The sequence below is a fragment of the Sorex fumeus genome, unplaced genomic scaffold, assembly GCF_029834395.1.
Source record: "Sorex fumeus unplaced genomic scaffold, SorFum_2.1 ptg000022l, whole genome shotgun sequence".
Classification (NCBI taxonomy): Eukaryota; Metazoa; Chordata; class Mammalia; order Eulipotyphla; family Soricidae; genus Sorex; species Sorex fumeus.
The window spans coordinates 2,185,243-2,202,293 of NW_026606079.1; the positions used below are offsets into that span (position 1 = coordinate 2,185,243).

The 17,051-nt window shown below is 61.6% G+C and overlaps 1 protein-coding gene across 1 annotated transcript in view; it reads right to left on the minus strand.

Annotated features, from left to right (window-relative positions):
* Positions 1-17,051, minus strand: part of CDC42BPB (CDC42 binding protein kinase beta) — a 74,770-nt gene that overhangs the window by 28,962 nt on the left and 28,757 nt on the right. Inside the window, exons 2-9 of the mRNA XM_056113744.1 lie at positions 14,828-14,919; positions 8,684-8,767; positions 7,360-7,455; positions 4,711-4,859; positions 3,699-3,792; positions 2,932-3,132; positions 1,192-1,440; positions 52-131 (exon numbers count right to left, since the gene is read on the minus strand). Coding sequence (XP_055969719.1) covers positions 52-131; positions 1,192-1,440; positions 2,932-3,132; positions 3,699-3,792; positions 4,711-4,859; positions 7,360-7,455; positions 8,684-8,767; positions 14,828-14,919 — 1,045 coding nt within the window. The remainder of the gene's footprint in view (positions 1-51; positions 132-1,191; positions 1,441-2,931; positions 3,133-3,698; positions 3,793-4,710; positions 4,860-7,359; positions 7,456-8,683; positions 8,768-14,827; positions 14,920-17,051) is intronic.

The window sequence follows — 17,051 nt, forward strand, 5'->3', positions numbered from 1 at the left end:
CGCAGTTCTCAGAAGGCAGCAGACTGTCGTGAGCACCAAGCGCAGACGTACCTCTCGGTCGTGAACGTGAACCCAATGAACGGCAGGTGCAATCCAGAGAAGCCAGTGTGGGAGCCGGGAGGCAGGATCTCCTGCACAAGGACACGTCGCGCATGAGACACAGCACACGGGAGAGGGGGCAGGCGCGGGAGCCGGGCTCCAAGGCCGGCCGCACAGTGGGGTGCCGAGCACGGCGCTCCTGCAGGGACGCGCAGGCCACCCTGCAGCTGACGGTAACATTCCAGTTTCTTGAGTCACAAGAGCCCCCTCAAGGGCTGTAAAAGCAAGTCAGGGAAAAAACCCTCGAGATCAGAAAGGGAGTCGGAAGCACAGGAGAGACCCAGGGAAGTGTCTGTTCCCGGCAGAAACAAAGGTGTGACTCTCGTGGGCCTGAGACCTCAGGGCACGCTCACACGGAATGCGGGGCGAGCGGGGTGGCCACACCTCTGGGCGGAACGTCGAGCCTGACATGCTTCCATGCAGGGACGAGAACTCGGGTTCTCTCTAAGGTATTCCTTTCACCTCCTTAAACCTCAACGCCCTCACATGTACAGCCAGCTGCATGCAGGCACCAGAATAACTAGACCATGATTGGGTTTGATGAGCCCCGAATAAGCTCGCGATGAGCCAGCTCCGGGAAGGGGCGTCCCGTGTGTGGAGGCCCGGTGGACGCAGGCCCACGGGCCCCGGCAGCTCCCCTAGCCAGCACCTGCCTTGAACCATACACATCCTCCTCCCAGGGACCCCAAGCCCGTGTAACTCCTGAGAGCGAGCCAGGTGCAGATGCAGACAGTGGGGATGCCGGGCGTGGGGCGGGGGCAGCGCGAGGTCCCAGGCTGGGTTCCTCCCAGGCGCCAAGCGGTGAGAGAAAAGGCCTCAGCCGCTGAGACGCCATGGGAATGGCAGCAGACAAAGGAGCTGTCTCCCCAACAGAGCAGTTCTCACTTTGCAGGGCGTGGGGGGCACACCCGGCAGTGCTCAGGGGTCACACAGGATGCTGAGGATCGAACCCGGTCAGTCACGTGCAAGGCAAGCGCTCTCCCCGCTGTGCTCACTGTAAGGGTGACGTTAAGGGCCCCGTGGCCAGGCTGAAGGCACCCTTCTCCACACACCCGTGTTCAGAGTCAGTCTCCCAACCAAGCAGCCACTCACAGCGTTCCGGAGCATGTCATCGTCCACGTCGAAGTTGGACGTGTCGGAGGGACTGCTCACGTCGGGGATGTAGGGCGCCTCGAGGTTGCGGATGTTGTCCCAGTTCAAGCCCTCGAAGAACGCGTGCTTCTTGAAGTCCTCGATGCCGTTCTGGCCCAGCCGGCGCTCCCTGGCGCAGATGAGCCTCTGAATGAGGTCCTTGGCTTCCTCAGACACGTCCGTGACGTGGGGAGGGAACTGAAACCGCTCCTGGGGTAGGAAACCGGGGCTGAAACCAACGCCGTGAGAACACTCTCGCTCGGAAGACGCAGCTGCCACCGACGTCCCGGCGACTGAACGCGGACCGGCGCGTTCCAGGAAAGCAGGAGAAACGGCCCGTCTGCCCGCTTTATCCCTGCGTGACGTGCGGCCACACTTCGCACAGAGGGAAACGGTGCTCAGCGCCCCTCCCAGCGGCCCCGCGTGGCCCAAACGCAGTAAGCGGGGGACAGACAGGCACAGCTGCCTCCGAGGCCTCCTAGACCTCCCACAGCGCCACCTGCAGAAACGTGCCTGAGGCCTGCCAGCACACCTGACCGAGGAGACGCCAGCCCTACCTGCACTCCCAAGGGGGACTGCTCGCGTGCTCATGCACACGCGTACACACACACACACACACAACACACGCATGCACACGTGCACACACAACCCATGCGCTAAAGAGGCCAAACCCAGTCTGACATGACATCTGGCTACCAGCCGGACAGTGGTCAGTGGCCTTGCAAGCCTGAGGATGTGAGCCAGGCCTCCAGTGCCGAGCGCACCCTGGCCGTGTCACGAGCATCCAGCCACATCTCGGCCGAGGTGTGTAAGCACCACACGCAGGGCAGTCCCCACAGGGACGTGCAGGGAAAGAAGCCATCCTGGGGCCGGGAGCAGGTCTCGCCACCACGCAGGCCGCCCTGTGGCACGGCTCCGGGGGCTGAGGGGCACCTGCAGGCTTCGCAGGAACACGTGTGAGGAGGAATCAGGGTGCTCGGCAGGACTCTCCCGTCTGGAGCGTTCAGTGAGGGTGGTGGGGGAGAGAGAGAAAAAGAGAAAGAGAAAGAGAGAGAGAGAGGTGCCCGGGGCGTCTCTCGCCATCCACACACACGCAGGCCCTTCCCCGACTGAAGTGTTTACAGTGCACACAGATGAATCACGAGTGAAATGCAGTTTCGCTATGTGGAAAGTGCACTCAAAACAGACACTGTGTGGCTGGGGACGGAACACACACCCGGGCGTGCACGCAGTAGAAAGGTCTGCAAAGCCTGGTGTCTGCCTCCCCTCACGGAGCGCTGAGCACAGCAGGGCTGGGGGCCGGGCCCACAGCCCCAGGGATGCCTGCGGTGTATGTGACGGCAGGAAGTGCTCACAAGCAAGCGATGGGCCACAGCAGAAAGAGCCGATGGGACAAGGGAGAGACGGGTGACTGACTCGTAGAAGACATGGAGAGAATGAAGGAGGCAGAGGCAGCAGAGGGAAGGCGGGGTCCAGGCGGGACAGGGAGGGCAGGGAAGGGAGGGGAGTCACCCGCACCTCCACAGGGCACTTCTCCTCCAGGAGACGCCCCCACCAGTGACTCACCCCAAACTGCCCGCTTGGGTGGCCAGATCAGTGGGCCAGCAAGCCGGAAGCGGCCACCAAGCCGCTGCATTCCTGAGTCTTGCCCGTGTCCGACCCCACCCACTGCCCGGCTCGGCCGCCCAGCGCGGGGCTCACCTCGTGGTTCATGATCTTCCCGTAGGTCTCCACCAGGGACTCGGCATAGAAGGGGGTCTCCCCGTAGAGCATCTCGTACACGCACACGCCCAGCGACCACCAGTCACACTCGGGGCCGTACTTGCCCATGCCATCCTCCATCGCCTGCAGGATCTCAGGGGAGATGTAGTCGGGTGTGCCCACGGCCACCGAGGACTGGACCTGAGGGCAGACAGGGACCAGAGCTGACCAGCTGAAAGCATCGAAGACTGTCAGGGAGGCCAGTGCCTCCAGATGCAGACAGCTCCCTGAGGCCCAGACAGACAGGCCCGCGCTGCCCCAGAGGCCTGAACTCCCCACTCTGCTGCTCCCCGCTCAGCCCGGCACGGTCGAAGCCCCCCGAGAAGGGCACGTAACAGAGACGCTAGGGAGCCTGTCTGTGTGTCCCCTGCGTGCCCCCTGAGAGGGGAGCCCGGGGCACAAGGCCACCCGAGTCAGTGTGAATGAAGCAGTGGGCAACGCTGTCTCAGGGGCAGCCGGCCGGGCACGGCAGGGTGAGGACACTGCGGCAATGGTCAGTGGCACCCGACGGGGCGAGGCCACTGTGTGTCCTTCCCGAATAGCAGCAGCGTATGCAGAGCTGCCACCAAAACCGTGGCAGGGAGGAAGGGACCTTGCCCCGGGGCCCACCACAGCCACTGACTCAGACTGGCCGGCTCCGGGCCTGAATTCTACCTCAAACAAAGCGCAACTCAGAACCACGCGGGACCTCGGGCCCAGATACCTACAGTCCCATCGTCATTCATCTTCAGACACGACCCGAAGTCGGCCAGGCGGATGTGCCCGTTCACGTCCAGGAGAACATTGTCGGGCTTGATGTCCCTGTCAGGGAACAGCGGAGATCAGAGCACAGCGCGGCCGGCAGGGGCGGACTGAGAGGCTCCGGGCCAACAGCACCGCCACCTCCCTCCCGCCATGATGCTGACCCAGCACCGCCCCGGGCGACACTGCGACACTGGCCCTGCCCAGCGCGGCTCGTACTGGCCGGGGGTCAGAAAGGGGCCACGCAGGTGCACAGACAAGCTGCGCCCAGAGTGAGGCCGCGGGGAAAGTACAAGGGCACTGGCGCCCAGAGTGAAGCCGGAGAAGGAGCAGGCCAGGGCCGTGCGGGGCATCGGGTGGACGCTGGCCACTCCGGGGCAGACACCCTGAGCCAAGGCTGGAGGAGCAGGGCCACACGGCCAGGGGCTGCAACCCCCAGGCAGCCCGCACTACACCACACAGAAAGGACAGGAAGTGGCAGGGGCTGTGCCGGTGGCAATGACAGTGCCATGAGACCGTCCCGCCTGCCACTCTGGGAGCCTGTCGCCCTAGGCAGGGAGGGGACGCAGGGCCTCGGGGCCAGCCTGCTCCCGGGACAGGGCGTCCCCACAGCCACACTCTGCGGGGTCCACAGAGGAGACAGCCAGCGGTCCCCGGGACAGGGCAGCACCCTCCTGAGCACGGACAGACACAGGCAGGCCCGAAGGTAAGCAGAGGGAGCCGGGAGGCACTGCGCCGACACCTACAGCAACGGCCAGGGCAGGAGACCAAACCCTTCAGAGTCCAGACAATGGCCAACAGGACGAGACGGGGCTAGCGGAGCGCTGGTGCCCAGACCAGTCTGCAGAGGCCATGGGCCGGGCCGGCTCAGAAGGCGAGAGCACATGCAGTGCAAGCAGAGCCCCAGAGTAGATGCCCAGCACTGCCCGAGTGACCCCTGGCACTATGCAGGGGCACCAGCGGCGGCAGCACTCTTACCGGTGCACGTAGTGGAGCTGGTGGATGGAGTCGATGGCCAGCACCATCTCGCCGATGTAGAAGCGGGCCATGTCCTCGGGCAGCCGGTCCTCGAACTTACTGAGCAGCGTCAGCAGGTCCCCGCCCACGTAGTAATCCATGACGAGGTACTGCGTGGGGGCGGGGCAGAGAAGGCCGGTCAGCCCCGACTGCCAGTCTGCGCCCCGGAAGCAGGGGACGCTTCCCCGGCCACGAACACACTTCGGCAGCAAGAGCCCGGAGCTAGTGGCCAGGTGGAAGCAGAAAGAACTCTCCAGATCCTCCTCTCATGGGACCGAAGAGGAGGGGAGCGACTGAGACCACATGGAACGGGTCGGGAGAGCCAGGGCCGGGCCAGGCTGGGCCACGCTTGGCGCGCAGGAGGCCTGTCCCCCAGGCACGCGGGAAATGAGCCCTGACCACGGCCCCCAAAACAAAATGGTCAGCGGAAGTAGGAACATCGGCTGAGCACAGAACACAGGCACCGGAAAGCTGAGCACCAGAGTTCAGAAGGAGGGAGGACCGGGAGGCCCCTGCTGTGCTGACAGGAGCCCGGGGCGGGGTTTGGGGGCCCGGGGGGCAATGCCAGGGCCTGGACAGGAGGGTCTCACCCTCACACACTGACGCGCTTTTTCAGAGAAGACTCGAAGCTGGTGACCGCGGCAGGGCCAGAGAAGAGGCAGGAGCGGCCCCCCGGGGAGCAAGGCCTTCTCACGCAGCTTCCTGCCCCTCGCAAGCTGCCTCTGGGGGCCCCAGACCGCACCCAGCGGGCCCACAGACTGTGAAGACACACCCGGGTGGGTCAGCACGCGGCCCCAGGGAGGGGGCAGCCTCCCTAAGCCCTGGGCCTGACCCAATCTCGACCCACCATGGCTCCTCCTGCGACAGAAACAGTTTCAAGACTCACAAAGGACGCCTCTGCGGAGAAGCCCTCCCTGACTGCCTACCCTCTACCCCAGGGGGTCCACACGGTACACGGAGCAGGCTGGACCGCTGGCTTGTCTCCTACCACCTCAGCTGAGGAAGCCACAGGAGCCCTCTACCTGAGTCTCTCTGTGGAGCCTTGGAGCAGAGAGCACACACACGCACACAGGCACACACTGGCACAGGAGGGCGCACGCACACGCTCAAACACACAGACACACATGGGCACGGGCAGGCGTATGCACACGCTCACACAGAGGACTGCACACGAGACATGCACACACACAGACATACGCAGACACGCACACAGGCACGGGGAGTGTATGCACACGCTCATGGGCATGCACACACGAGACATGCACACAGACATACGCACACGGAGGCACAGGTGGTCGTGCACATGTTCACACACAGCAGACACAGGCATAGGCAGGTGCGTGTGCATGCTCATGCGTGCTCACACACACACGGGCCTGAGGGGGCTCAGGCACACACACACACAGGCATGCACGTAAGAGTCACGCGCGCACACACACACACACACACACACACACACACACACACACACACACACGCTGACCATAAGCTCTAAGGGTGCAACCATGAAGCACCTGGTCAGCAGACCCGAGCGGGGAGGGCCGCGCGCCAGAGAGAGAGAGCGCAGGGTGGGACAGCCAGGCATCAGAGAAAGGGCAGGAAGGAGGGACCAAGCGGGCAGAGGCCCCGGTCCCATGTCTACAAGATCCTCGGAGAAGCAGGAGAGCGGGCTGGGGAAGGTGGCCTGCAGGAAGGATGCAGCTGGCCCCACACTTCCACAGCCCACACGAGGTCAGAGGGCAGGGGCCAGCCTGCCTGAGGGCAGCAGAGGTGGGAGGCGATCCCTGGCCTGCAGGGCCACCGCCCTGTGCCACGCTCCCGCCAGCACCCTGACCAAGGAGGCAGCAACCGTCCCCAACCAGAAGAAGCCTGACCCAATGCGGGACAGCCCAGGCGGACACAGGGGCTGAACCAGCACTCAAACGCCATTCCCCTCCGGACCACAGGGGACAGTGACTGCCCAGAGACAGGTACCCCAGCGGGCTCTTGGGAGGACAGTGGGCGAGCCACGGCCTTGCCACCCGCTCCCTGGGCGGGGGTGGGCAGGGAGAGATGAGGGCCAGGCCCTCAGCCCACCTGTCGGACCAATCACAGGATCAGAAAACCCGGACGAGCACTGGACCTGAAGCGGCGAGGCACCCTCATGTGACAGTCCGGCCTGGGCAAGGGGCCGCAGGGAGGGGGTCCAGGGAGCCTGGCCAGTCGCTCGAGGACAAGAAGCCCACACAGGAGGCGAGTGGCCAGTGCCAGACACAGGTCTGGAACCCCAAGCCTGACTTCCTGCAGGCCCATTCTGTGGGCACCAGGCTCAGAGCTTTCGAGGCGCCACCAGGGCCACCTCTGCCCCCCCCCCCCACCCCCAGGATGGGGGCTCAAGATGGACAAGGCCACGCACCAGAGACCACACATTGATGTGGCCCACTGGCCCTTTTTCAGGCAGGAATCCGCCCCCGCTGCACCCAGGCTGCCCACGGCCCCCAGACCATCCCTGCACCGGGCGAGGCAGGGGCAGGAGCTAAGCGCTGGCGTCCGTGCCAGTGATGGAGCAGAGCCTCCGTGTGGCTGACAGACGCTGCGTCCCACAACGGGACCCGCCGTGTGCGCACGTACCAGGTGGTTCTCGTCCTGGAAGGCGTAGTGCAGCGTGGTGATCCACTGGCAGTCTCCGTTCACCAGCACGTCCCGCTCTTCCCGGAAGCAGGCGGTCTACGGAGAGGGGAGCGTGTCTGCCGCAGCCCGCCCCCCCCCCCCCCCCCCCGTGTGGCGCCCTGGACCCTCCCTTGGTTCCCCGGACCCCGGGACCCAGCCTGAGGCACAGGCTATGTCAGGGGCCAGTGGCCTCGCCACACCCGCGATCAGCAGCTCCCACGGGAACTGTGCCAGGGCCCAGTCGGGGTGGCTGTCCCTGGAGAGCTCCCTACGGGGACAGACCAGGGGCCACCTCCAACTGCGCCTGACAGATGTCAACGAACAGGGCACTGCCGGGAAGACCCACACACGAGAGCGACAGGGACACATGTGTGATCCCATGAGAGAGGACAGGACATGTGTGTGACCCCAGGAGAGAGGACAGGACATGTGTGTAACCCCAGGAGAGAGGATGGACAGTGAGTGACCCCAGGAGAGGGGGACGAGACAGTGAGTGACCCCAGGAAAGAGGGACTGGATAGTGAGTGACCCCAGGAGAGGGAGACAGGACATGTGTGTTACCCCATGAGAGGGGGATAGGACAGTGAGTGACCCCAGGAGACAGGGGTGGGATCGTGAGTGACCTCACATAGAGAGGAGGCCCCGTGGGTTCACAGTCCCGGCGCTTCTGGAACCCAGCCATGCTCCGGCCCAAACCCTGCTGTGTCTGACCCCACCCCTCGAGCCGGGAAGCAGCGGCCGGGCCTCGGTCACCAGGGCACCGTGCAGAGAAGCAGAGCTCAGACACAGGGGAGCAGCGGCAACTCTAGGGGTGTTCCTTGTGGGTGGGCTGGGGTGGCAGGGAGCACAGGGCCCAGTGCTAAGGAGATACCCGGTGACAAGCCTCTGCCAGATGGCAGGTGGGGTGTAGCAACGGAGGGACATTCCGGAAGGGGGGGGCAGACAGGGGAACACAGGACAGGGCAGGCAGGGAAGGGGGCCGTGAGCGGGCGCTGCCGTTCCCCTGAACAGGAAGGACAGAGGAAGCACGGGGCGAACCGAGACAGGGGTCAGGGGCTCCCCCATCCCACCCCACGCCTGGACACCTCCAAATTTCTCGGGACCCCGAGCCCGTTAACTCCTTTGGCAAATGGAGCAGAGTGTGGCGGGCACGTCTGGTTCCCGGACAGGCTTGGATCTGGTCAACCGACTGCGTGGGCGTGAGGGGCTGGTCTCACGGCTTCCTGGGGCTGCCCACCACGCAGCGCGGCCAGCACAGCCTCCCAGTACGACCCCGCGTCCTTACCTCTGCTCTTTTCAGCATCTCCCACTTGTTGAGGATCTTCATGGCGTAGATGCGTTCCGTGTTCTTCATCTTGACAACGGCAACCTGGAGGAGGATGCATTTAACCATGACTTCATGAACGAATGAAAAGCTTTTCCCCAAGTATAAGTGAAATCCGAAATGCCTGGAAGCCCGGGAAAAGCGGCTGTTATGCTAAGTTTTCTGCCCAGAGATTGGACATCAGCTTGATCGCTCAAAACTGTCAGTACTAAACAAGGCACAGGCTGCGGGGGAGGGTCCCTAGACCCCCACTTTGGGTTTGTCTGGAAATTTCAATGAGAAAGGAAAACGTGATCACTGGCACCCACTTTCCTGGGGCCCACCCTCACTCCTGCTGCTCTCTGCTAAGTGACACCCATCTGGGCCCACGGTCTCTGCAACAAACAGGAGCATGGTCTGACACAGCCAGAACGTTCAGTGGACAGTCTTTGAGGACAGTCTTTTTGTTTGTTTGAAACTTACCCACCTTTATAATTTTTATTTTATAGAGTAAAACAATCACGGGGCACAATGGAGGGCATATGTGACAATCATTCCTTTAGCATATACTTTGTGCTACGAAGCAGGCAGTTCAACCCAGGGACTCAGATCTCAAAGGAATTGTCTTCAGAAACAAGAACAGCAAATACTTGTGATGAAATATCACAGTGTTTAAATGGGGACATATAACTGCGCAGTTGTGATGTTGGTGGGTCCCACGGGTGGCTCACGCAAGTTGGGGAGGAGAGAAAGACGGTCACCTTCTCCCAGTCTGTCTCCGCCACCCGGGACCCGCTGGAAAGCCTAGGACTGGTAAAGTCTGCGACGAACCCCTGCTCGGCCTAGGCCTGAGCCCCAGTCAGCCCCACCAGGTGCTCGTGAAGCCACACCTGAAGTTCGCTTGGTCTGCCAGGCATGGGAGTTGATCCCCGCCACCCGATTTCTCAGGGACCCACGGACTCGGGCTGGAGCGAGGATTCGTTCTTTGCAGGAAAGGACAAATCAGTCCAAGGCCTGACCTAGGGTTTTCAGGGTTCTTGTCTCGCCTCACAAACAAAAATTTCTGGAGTAGAAGAGCAATGAAGTGAAGTAGATTTTATTTGGAGGGTTTTTGAAGATGTGAGAGAGAGAGAGAAAAAAACACTCAAGGGAGAACCCGCTTCTCCAAGGGCGGAGAGAGCCCCTACATTCCAGCATTAGAGATGTAAGCATGAAGGTCCACATCTCAAGAGGGGAGATGCGGGCGCCACATGTGCTTGAGTGCCACATGTGCTCGGCCACGTGGGCACAAGCAGCACATGGGCTTGGGCAGCGTGAGACTAAAACCCCTCAAACTGACTGGAGCAACCCAATCACTGGGAAAGCGAGACACAACATTCTGAACTCAAAAATAGAGGATGAACTTGCTGTTTTTAGTTTTGGGGCCACCCAGTGGTGCTGAGGGCTCACTCCTCCTCAGTGCTCAGGGGTCACTCCAGGTGCGGGTGCTGGGATTGAACCCAGATGGGCCACCTGCAAGGCAAGTGCCTTGCCCGCTGGCCCAGGGATGGAATTCTGGAGGTCTGTCAGGGCACAGGCTGCTTCTGAGGACAATGCAGAATGACCGAGGACATGCATGGATGGTGAAAGTCTCTGTTCCCCGAGAGACACGTGCAGCTTGAAACTACGTCACGGGGTCACAAACAAGCCAGCGGCGGGCACACACCAACCTGCCTGTGGAAGCCCTGGGGCTGCTCCCCAGAGCCACACGGCTCCCTGACACGCCCACAGCACTGCTGCTGCCACCAGGGCCGGCCTGGTGCACACGAGCCCCACAGTGCGGGCTGGAGACAAGCTCCTCTTTCCCATGAGCCCCAAGTCATCTCGTCCTCTCTCTCCCTCTCTCTCTCCCCCTCTTTCCCTCCCTCCTTCTCTCTCTCTCACATACATACACACACAGCAGTGGCAAAATGGTGAAGCAAATTCAACATTAAAAAAAAAAAAACTGGGGCTAGAGCGACAGCACAGTGGGTAGGGTATTTGCCTTGCACGCGGCCGACCCAGGTTCAATTCCCAGCATCCCGTATGGTCTCCCGAGCACCGCCAGGAGTCATTCCTGAGTGCACGAGCCAGGAGTAACCCCTGTGCAACGCCAGGTGTGACCCAAAGTGGAAAAAAAAAAACCAACCAACTCACAATCACAATATTAAACAACCTTTGTCTAGTGTACAATTTCTTATTTTCTATTATATAATAATTTGCTGAAAATCTTGGCTTACCAACAACCTCTGACCCAAAACTCAATCTTCGTTGCTATTCTCTGCCCTGATGCTACCAAGTCCCCACAGGCCCAACTGTCCTGTGTGCTGGGTGACGTGGGAACGGCCGAGCTGCTGACCGGGTGGGGAGGGGGAGGCGGGGAGAGCCTGACCTCCGCTCTCCTGACAGACAGGCCAGGCGGTGTGCGAGCCCGAGCTCCAGCAGCACGTGGCCCTAGTGGACACACAAACAGGCTTCTGGGCGGACCAGCATCAAGACCTTCCGGCTCCACACCTGGGGCCTGGTCTTCAGGGCGTCACCCAGAAGAGGACAGACGGCTGCAGCCTCCCTGTCCCAGCTCTGCCTCTGCAAGAACAGCGGGCCAGGAGTCAGTCCCTACGGTGGCCCCTCCACGGCCCTGAGAACATGCGGTGGCCCCGGGGAACTTGGCGGAATTGGCCCTCGCGGAGGAAAACCCAGGCGGAAGTGGCTGCTGTGCACGGCATGAAGCCTCCCGAGGCAGTGTGTGTGCCGGTCACCACGACAACCGACACCCGGCGAGAGAAGGGGAGCGCAAGACAAGAGCACCGGGCACCCCCCAGGCTGACTTCAGTCAACGGAAGCAAAAGGCACTCACTGAAGGGTACAGAGCAATTCCGGGCACGGTGACACACAAGGGAAATTCCGCTGCTACCAGATTCTCGAGCACCGGGACAAAGGACAAGGCGGCAGAGGACGGGGGCAGTGGAAAGGAGTGTCCACGGGGACAGACCATGCACTACGGCAAGGACAAAGTAGCCTGACGTGTGGGGCGAGGAACCCTGCACGTGTACACACACACATACGCACATTTGCACACATACGCATGTGTGTACACACACAAGCACTAGGTGCCCAGGCCACAGGAGAGAGCAAGGAGAGCAACGGGACAGGAGGCCAAGGGTCCGGCGCGCCTGACCACTCCATCAGTCAACCGTTGTGTTCGCCTACACTGGTTCTGCACAGAGGTTCACTTCTTCTCCGGACAGAAGTGCAGGGTCGAGCAGCCGGGCACGAGCTTTGGGATTCAAGTCTACCCCTCAGGACCGCTGGCCCCGGCCTCGGCTCTGCGCCTCCCTCCAGCCAGGCCTACTGTTCCGGGCCACGCTGACACGCGGGGCTTGCCTACTGCCCGGCACAGGGGCCGCCGTCTGCCAGCTGCTCTCTAGCCATAGAAGGGCCCTGGGCGCTACACCTCACCAGCCCAGCTTCCGCCCCAGAGGCGTCCAAGGGCCGTCCCAGCCTGGCTGTGCCCGGGAGCCAGAAAGGCGTTGTAAGGCTCAGGTGCCAGGGGCCCGAGGGTCAGCTCAGCATCCGAGCCAGGCGTGGCATGGAGGAGGCCTGGGTTTGGGCATTCAGGGTCCCCGAGCATGGTCACTGTCAGGGGTGGCCCCAAAATAAAAGAACCAGTGTGCTTCAGATGGAGCGCAATGCAACAGCGCAACCCATTAAAAAGACAACCAGAAACACAGCTGTCTCACACACAAACACACACACACACATACACAAATGGCCATGACCTAGGGCCACACAACACACACACACAGCCATGACCCCAGGGGACACACAAACACACACACTGCCATGACCCAGGGCCACATACACAGCCATGTCCTAGCGCCACACACACAGCCATGACCCAGGGCCACACACACACAAACACACACAGCCATGACCTAGTGCCAAACACACACACACACACAGCCATGACCTAGGGTCTCACACACAAACACACACACGGCCATGACCCAGGGCCCCCCTCCCCACATACGGCCATGACCCAGGGGGACACACAAACACACACACTGCCATGACCCAGGGCCACACATACAACCATGACCTAGTGTCTCACACACACACACACAGAGCCATGACCTAGTGCCACAAACACACACAGGCATGACCCAGGGTCTCTCTCTCACACACACACACACACACACACACACACACACACAGGTCATGACCCAGCCCCCCCCCACACACACACTGCCATGACCCACACACACACACATAGGGCCATGACCCAGGGGCACACACACACACAGCCATGACCCAGAGTCTCTCACACACACACACATGGCCATGACCTAGTGCCACAAACACACACAGGCATGACCCAGGGTCTCACACACACACAGACACACACACACACACACAGGCCATGACCCAGCCCCCCCCCACACACACTGCCATGACCTACCCACACACAAACACACACACACACACACACATACACACACAGGGCCATGACCCAGGAGGACACACAAACACACACACAGCCATGACCCAGGGCCACACACACACACACACACACAGCCATGACCCAGGGCCACACACGCACACAGCCATGACCCAGAGTCTCACACACACGGCCATGACCCAGGGCCACACTCACACACAGACACACGGCCATGACCCAGACACACACACACACACACACGCACACACACGGCCATGACCCAGGGCTCCTCATGGTCACTGAGGGCCCTGCAGAGTCGCAGACCCCAGCCTACCAACAGGGAAAGCGTATCAGAGCCACAGGAATGGAACTCTGGCCCGCCCGCACTGACACTGCCTTCCTCTTATGCCCACGCAGACACATGAGCCTGGCACGGCGTAGGGAAGGGAGCCAAGGGCATTCACTCAAGTCCAAGTCCAGAAAAGACTGCAAGAAGCCCCCACGCGCCCCCAACAACCTCCGTCGGAGAACAGCCAGAGGTCCGGGGAGGAGGCCTGGAGGGCTGGGAGGAGGCAGCGGCTGGGTTATAAGGGGGTCTCCACAAAGAAGCTGCTGGGGCCCAGAGAAGAGAGGGGAGGGGAATCACAGCCCAAAGGTCTGCGCCAGGTGAATCCCTCGGACCTTAGACCTTGCAACAGGCTCAACATTCTCCTGGGCATCAGGGAGCCCAGCCCAGGGGCAGCGGACGGGGCACTTGGGTCTGTTTTTCCAGCAGGACCGTCCCAGTTGTGGGGATGCGGGGCCAACAGGAAGACTGTGCGCACACCGAACCCCTCGGACCTTCCGTCAGCCTCAGGGCTGACAGCGGGGCTCCGGTCAGTGCTGGGGCAGGGGGCCACTCCCAGCAATACTCGGGCTGGCGGTCAGCGCTGCCAGGGCAAGACTTGGGCACCGGCAATGTCGGGGAGGCTCCGGGGTGCTGGAGCGCACACCCACCCACTGCACAGAGCAAAGCAGCCATTTGGGAGCAGCCCCGGCAGGCCCGGCCCAGATGGGTCGCTCATGCCCTGGGGGCGGAAGGGAGGAGCGCCTCTGGACAGCAGGGCTGCCCTCATTCAGCGCCACCTTTAGGTGACCCCTTTCTTTTGGACCGTCAGAGGGGCACTTCTCTCGTCCCCTGCTAGAAAAGTCTCTGGACACTTCCTTTCCGTGTGTGCCACTGTGTGGGTGCCCGAGCCAAAGAATCAGCACATAGTGAGGCAGCAGATACGGGGGTTAAGGAAGCTCACCAGGCATGTGACGGCCCCACCCCAGCTCCACAGAGCCAGGCGGAGCCTCAACCACCGGATCGGCCCCAGACTGTCCCGGTGCCCGAAATATCTGGATGTTCTCTAGGACAGATGCAGGCCAGGGTCAGCCCGAGTCCCAGCAACATCCCGAGGGCAGAGCTGCTGGGTCGGTCCCACGCCAGGAGCTTCCAGCCTGGAGGGCGGCACACACCCCGAGGATCCAAAGGTCCCCAAGTGCTGAGACGGCGTCCCAGAGGCAGCTGCAGGAGCCTGAGCCCGGCGGCCAGCAGGGAAGCAGCGCAAACGTCGGCGACCGCTCAGGTCCTGACACTGCCCGGGTCATTCGCCAGCCCTTGCCCTAGCTCGAGGCGCACCGCTCACCTCACCGAATGCTCCTCTTCCGATCACTTTAATGATTTCGAAGTCGTCTCGATGCAGCTGCATTTCCTTCACCAGTTGTGTGAACGGCTTAGCTGTAAATTTGAGGGAAAAAAAAAGCAAAATTAACGATTTACTCCAGGAAGTCAGTACTATATAAATGTCATGGGGGGACGGGGCAGAAGAGTTACACGGCAGACCAGGCTGAATCCTCAGCAAAGACCCAGGAGAAACCCTAAGCACATCAAGCGTGCCGTCCCACCCCACCAAAAACAATGTCACTGGACACTCCACAAGCACGACTCTTTCCAGCGCTCGCTCTTTAGGGGCTGGAGACAGCACAGGGGTTAAGGAACACGCTGTGCAGCCCGCTGCCCCGAGTCTGGCCTCCAGCACCCCAGTTCCCGGCACGGCAGGGCCCTCGTGTGCAGCACCTTATCCTGGGGCCCACACCGAGCCACCAGATGGCCAGGAGGGCCCCCAAGCACCACTTGGGAGAGGCCAGCTGTCCAGCAAACCTCTCCAAGTGGGTATTTTCCTGAATGGCTGTATCGTAGCTGCCACAAGCGGCCAGGCCACCCGCCACTCCTCACCGTCACCACGCAGACGCTGGTCGTCAGCACCCAAACCTCGCACCACTCAAACACCCCTGACAGGGGAGGGGCCCCACAGTGACCTGGAGGTGGCCTCGGTGAGGACAGAAGTGCCGCCCACCTGTCTGCAGTGGATGCTACCCCATAGACTGACCATGGGAAACGGAGCCAGGCTTGAGGACAGGGCCCCCCGGCACCCCATTCTGCAGGAGGCATGACCAAGCGATTCCCGGGAAGTTGAGCCACGACGCGGTCTCCCACAGAAAAGGCGTCGCCCAGTCCCAACCTGCCAGGTGTCCTTGCCCACCGAGGATTCTGCACTCGGCCTCCAGAGGGAGCCTTCCTCACCCAGCCCTCAGGGGTGCGAGCCACCCAGGAAACCATGGGGTAACCGAGGGGGACTTCCCAGAGGCAGCTCAGAGCCACAGGGTGGCCATGAGCAAGCCTGGCGTGAGGCCCCGCATCTGCTCGGCTCCGGAAGCCCCACGTGACACTGACTCGTGGTCTCACCACCAGGCTCAGAGCCCCACCACGGTGGCCAGAGCCCGAGAGGGCCCGTGAGTCACGAGAGGATCTTGACCCACGAGACCAGAGAGTGGAGGTCAGGGTCGCTGGAAGCAAAGGTCAGCCCTGGAGGTCATCTTCCTGCCTTCCGGGCATCACCAAGACCACATTCCCCAAATCTACCACTGAAGCCTTCTGTCTCGCCTGGGTCTTTTGGGAGGATCGGCGGCCTCCTTTGTTCCACTGTGAAGTGACACATCCCACAGCTGCCACAAGCCGGCGAGGCCACACTTCACTTGCGTCGGTCCACCCCAAACTCGACATGCAATCCGCACTTTCCAACCGACTCCCCACCACACCACTTGCCAGCAGTGCTATGAGCCACTGCAGGTTTGCAAAGGCTAAAGGATGCTCCGAGGAAAGTTGGGACCTTATACTGCTCAGCTGACATCTTGACACATGCAGTTTCCCTAATCCAACAGCCTAATCGTTCAGTACTGGCCATCTTAACACAGGTTCAAAGTTTAAATGGGAGAGCTAGAAAGATAGTACAGGGGGTAGGGGCTGGAGCGACAGTACAGCAGGCAGGGCACGTGGCTCGACTCCTGTCACCCTACATGGCCCCCCGAGCCCCACCAGGAATGATCCCTGAGCACGGTCCAGCGGGGACGATGCTTCTCTTGCATGAGGCCAAACTGGGTTGGACTCCTGGCACCCCAAAATTGTCCCCTGCGCGCAGAGCCAAGAGTAAGCCCTGAGTACCACTGGGCGTGGCAAAAAATGTAAATCCCATTTAAGTGGGAGGGGTATGCGGGGCTCCACAGCTGCGCTCAGGACCCGCATGGGGTCAACAGGATGCAAGGCAAGGGCCTCTTCCACTGTGCTCTCCACACGCAAAGGTTTAATATGTAAAGTTATTGTCTTAGCTGCAAGTCTGCGACAGACACCTTCCAGCACAGGTCTGGGTTCTTCACGGAGCAGGTCCCCTGCCCAGGAGGAAGGCACGCCTCCCTCCGTCTCCTGAGCCGCCAGCGGGGGGCGCTGCACTCCCAGCTCCAGGCCACTGACCACCCCTGGGCGCCAGAAGCCATGGGCAGCACTACGATGCCTACTGCCGTCTGGCAGCAAAG